Source organism: Phaethon lepturus, unplaced genomic scaffold, assembly GCF_000687285.1.
Source record: "Phaethon lepturus isolate BGI_N335 unplaced genomic scaffold, ASM68728v1 scaffold13046, whole genome shotgun sequence".
NCBI classification, from domain to species: Eukaryota; Metazoa; Chordata; class Aves; order Phaethontiformes; family Phaethontidae; genus Phaethon; species Phaethon lepturus.
Window position 1 is genome coordinate 13536 of NW_010545625.1, and position 4678 is coordinate 18213.

Genomic DNA, 4678 nt, shown 5'->3' on the forward strand with positions numbered 1-4678 from the left:
GGTATAACTATAAGAAAAGGTTATATTTGCAGGAGGGGGGTAAATGTCCAATGTTTAGTAACACAAAATAAACCCCAAAACAACAATGCTGCAGCTGTGCATGTCTGGTATCATTCTGACCTTTCAAGGCTCCAGAGTTTGACAGAACCATCAGCTGCACACGAGGCCAGGTTAACGTCCTTCTTGTCGAGGGAGACAGTGGCTTTGGGATGAAAGACTATTGCTCCTACATTGGTGTTATGTCCTTAAGAGAAAGGAAAAATCAAAATTCATTATCTGCCACGGAATCTTGGCCAATTCTTAAGAAAAGCAGCATTTCTTTGTTACTAATTAGTCAGGTACCAGTGAACGCTTCCACTGTGTCCTCCCATGTTGAGTGAAGTTGCACTGCAACTACCAAACACATCTGTCCTGCAAACAGCTAAACTGCACTTCAGCAGCACCCACTTAAGATTATCAAATGCCAAGTTTGTAACCCTCAAAATGCAGTGAAAATTCCACATATGAATCAAGAGATCTGCCCTCACATTTGTATTTAGTCCAAGTTGTGACCACTGTTCAAAAGAACCTCACTGCTGCTAAGTGGCCTGGCCAAAAATGCTGGTATTTGGCTCAAAATAACTCAAACCAGGTTTTGAAACAAAACAAAACACCGTTCAGAAACAGAAACCGCAAACTCGGGTCTTAACCCTTAGAGAAAGGCCAGAATTTCCTTTTGATTAACTGACACGTGCCCATGCTCCGCAGGCCTGAGTGATGCTCCCATTAGAATAAAATCTGCCCAAAGAACCCTACATTTTGAGTAATTCAGATATGGGAACTCAAGCCAGAGAGGAACAAAAGAACTAAGCAAAGAGTCTCAGTGAAAGTTGTTCTCTACCTCGTAAGGTGTGAACAAGGTTGCAGTCAGGCACAGACCAGAGCTTGCACAATCCGCTCCTGTTGAAGACAAGAAATAGACGTCAGAGCAGACCAGAATGTCAAAGAACAGATCAAACACAGAGCTGCAAAACCACACTGGGGCTTTCTGCAGTGGCTAAAAATACTCGTACACTTTGTGCAACCAGCCATAGGGACTAATGGACTCAGATTGAAATCTCTGCTAAGCTCTAAAATGAAGTGAAAAGAGAGTTCAGAGTAGGATGAAAAAGCATTTCTGAACTCTCACAATTCACAGGTCTCCAATAACATTACTCTCCTTCAGTCCTGCTGTGCTCTCCCAGCCCCTAAAGCAAGCACTGTAAAAGAAAACTTACCAACAGGCAGTAGCAAGGAGTTTGGAATTGGGGCTGAAGTGGCAGTAGGACAGTGGGCGATCGTCTCCAATCTGACTGCAGAAGTTATTCAAGGACTGTAACCAAATACAATGAAAACAATGAGTAAAGTACAAACAACCTAAAGAAAGCTCCAGCCAAAGACTGAGGTGAAGGTGGCAGATGTATGCAGAGGAGGCAGAGGCCTTTGGAAAGTCACTTTCAAAAGGAGGAGCTGCCTTGGAGCCACTCCAGCTCCGAGAAGGAGGGCTACCAAGCCAGCCTGACCGATGACCAATGTAAGCTAGCACGGCCCTGGGGCACAGCTTAGCTCTAAATGTGCCACCCACAGTACTCACCACAATAAACCCGCAGGCCTGCTTTACAACTATGGTTTTAACAGGGAACTTACTGTAGGTTTGGCCTCTTTCTACAACTGCATCCAATGAATGCAACCAGACAGACTAGGGCAGGCAGCATGGTGCGCTTAGGGGACAAGCAAATCCTCTGAGTGTAAACAGGATTAGAGTGGCAGCACACTGTGTGCTTGAGCCTCTCTGTCGGGGTTAAGCTGGGAATCTGACTTAATATGCTCAAAAAGGGTGTCTCAGTCATCTACATGTTTTGCATTACTGTGTTGGTTATTATTTCTCTTGATTTCATGTACTAGTGACCGTTGTACGGGAAGAGGAAAGTGAGCATTCCCTTCCTAGCCAGCTAAACCTGTGACAAAACCAGGAATAGATTCCTTTAGCTTCTCAGGCAAGTGGCAAGGCAATGCAGGCATGTCTCTTCACCCCTCTGCCATGCAAGGGGACAGCTAAAGTACAACTGTCTGAAAAGAAAGAGTTAGAACATGCTTTACACATACCACAGGGAGAGAGAGAAAAAGCAGAGCTTTTCAACAGATGACAGTGCAGAAAAGCACATGCATCTGGACAGCACCTCCGGGCAGCTGATCTGTTTCTGTCCTCCTTGGAGGATCAGCAAAAAGTTGTAAAAACAGCAGCTGAACAGATGCCAAACCTACTCGCAGGGATTTGTGTAGCTCCTGTCTCTGCGATGTCCTGGTTGCCTCTGGAATCTCTTTGAGCAGGCGGGCTTCTTCTAGCCGCTTCACTGCCCTGTGAAGAGCAAAGGTGGAGTAACAAAGCCCCTACATTTCCCTACCCTGCTGCTGGAAACGGGCCTTTCCCTCTTCTTCCCCCAAACTGGGATAACACTACTCAGTCACTGAGAACTCAAGCTCTAAGCTCACTGGACTCACCAACCAGTGTATATTCCCCATGCCTTTTATCTCAAAATTCCCGCACTACCCGCAGCGGGATTAGTGTCTAGATTTAACAAAAGGTTGCATCTCTCTCCTTCATTTGTGTCATTTCATCTCACCTGGGGAGTGAGTAATTCGCAAGCCACAGCCTCGCTGTTTTCAGACTGCGTGGTCCTTCATGGTACCATGTTTGTTGATACTGTAAGAAAAAGAACAAAACTGAGGAAAAAGGTAATGTGACGCTGCTCTTCCATTCAGTTACCTTAGATGACCTTCTCGTAGTACACAAGTGCCACCACAGCATTTGCTCTTAAATCTTGCTGTGTTAAGGCCTCATTTTAAGGGCATTTTGTGTAACAATAAGCCCTAGAAAAAGGGATTGAGAGAGACAAGTCAAACTCTCTGCCCTACAGATCAGATCCTGACATGCTGCTGTTTCACTCAAGAATATTGCCACTGAACGCTAACTCATTTTCACTCAAATCATGTACCGCTGATGATTATACTCCTACACATCATCCAGTAAAATGGAAGCCCAGAGCTGCAGAAATTGTCCTTATTTCTTACAGCAACCCCCAAAAATACTAAAGAAAAAAATGGACTCAGAGAAAGGAGAAGCCGAAAGAAAGAAGAATCAAAGACAGAAACAGATGCAGTAGCCAGCACATAGGTTTTTCTTCCTGAGTATGAAGACAAACACAATAAAGGACCTGCTATACTAAGTAACAGTCCAAACGTCTGATCTCCTCTTTTATATGCTGGATGCAGCATGGAATTTGGTCTGCAAATACAAGCCAGACTTAAGACTCCTGATTTAGGTAAAACATTGCCACAGTTTCGCTAAAATGGGCAACACAGAAGAAGCGTGAAAGGATGACATGAGAATCCACAGACTGAACAAAACCAAGAGTCCTGGACATGGTAGAGACCATCAAAGTAAGGCATCTCAAAGGGTATCATACCTGTCTCCCTCAGCACTGAGAGAACAAGAGAGATCATTTACCTCTTCTTTGGATTTTTTAGACCTGTCGTCATCTTTCCTGGTCTTTTTTAACGCATCTGTGCCAACCACGGAAAGGATATTTCTTAATCTGGAAAGAAACACATAAAGTGATATTCACTCAGTGAATTCTCAGCTAACCTGACAAATAATCGCTGTCTGCCATTCTTTCTTCCTTAACATTCTTGCTGCACTGTAATGAAGCATTACTGACCAGTGGCACTCACTGCACCCCAACTACAAGGAAAATGTCAGAAATTTGATAAACTGGGTAAAGCTGAGTGTTCCCTGGTTGCAAAACTCAGGGCAGACACAGCACCTCTCCCTCCTTTCTGCAGGACCTTCTCCAAAGAGCGTGATGGGCTCCCCAAGTGCTCGCAAACAGGCTTTCACTTCGGAGTCATCAGTGGACACGTTGATCTGCCGGGCTCTCTTCCTGCGCTCAAACTCAGCCAGCACTTCTGCTTGCCGCTCGCTCATGTGGTCTTCAAGATCAAAGACCTCACCTGGACATGAAAAGAAACCACGAGATTGAAAACAACAGTTGGACAAGAGATCTCTCTCAAAGAGGAAGATCCAAACAAAGAGACAACAGTCCAGGCAAAGGTCTCATGTTTTTTCTTTTTAAATTACACTCAAAGTTGATCAGAGACTTTTAAAAGTGTCACATTTCAGAGTGAGAGGGGAAAAAAAAAGGTGGTTAAAGATTCTCACCACTGCTTATGTTGATGTTGCCAGCCTCGATTGCAGCTTTCATCCCTTCTTTTCCCAGCATCCCCGATTCTCCTTTTGCCAGACGCTCCCTTTCCTTCTCTTCCAAACTGCCATAAAATATGGGGGCTCTCTTGGGTGGAGGAGCATCGCTCTCTTCTGCGGGCTTGCTCTTCGTGGTCTGGAAGGTAAAGGCAGAATTTTAAGTGTGTTTTGGCTAAAAAGGAGGCAACAAACTGCTTGACTGTGCAAGAAAGCACTGCACTGCTAGAGAAAGTTGGTATGTGCATCATGAAGAGACCCTGAAATTGTATGTGAGGTGTCGATCTTAGACAATAAGTTTATGACCCAAATGCAAATATCAAAAGAAAAATGCCACTTTAAATAATTTCCTTAAATTAGACTACATGGTTTTATCTTTCTTTAGTATCTGCTTCGACTTAA

The 4678-nt window shown here is 44.3% G+C and overlaps 1 protein-coding gene across 1 annotated transcript in view; it reads right to left on the minus strand.

Moving 5' to 3' along the window:
• Positions 1 to 4415, minus strand: part of PRPF4 (pre-mRNA processing factor 4) — a gene marked incomplete at its 5' end in the record, with an annotated part of 6925 nt that extends 2510 nt beyond the window's left edge. Inside the window, 8 exons of the mRNA XM_010289026.1 lie at positions 121 to 244; positions 881 to 939; positions 1257 to 1351; positions 2284 to 2377; positions 2643 to 2722; positions 3527 to 3614; positions 3843 to 4029; positions 4238 to 4415. Coding sequence (XP_010287328.1) covers positions 121 to 244; positions 881 to 939; positions 1257 to 1351; positions 2284 to 2377; positions 2643 to 2722; positions 3527 to 3614; positions 3843 to 4029; positions 4238 to 4415 — 905 coding nt within the window. The remainder of the gene's footprint in view (positions 1 to 120; positions 245 to 880; positions 940 to 1256; positions 1352 to 2283; positions 2378 to 2642; positions 2723 to 3526; positions 3615 to 3842; positions 4030 to 4237) is intronic.
• Positions 4416 to 4678: the final 263 nt, after the last annotated feature.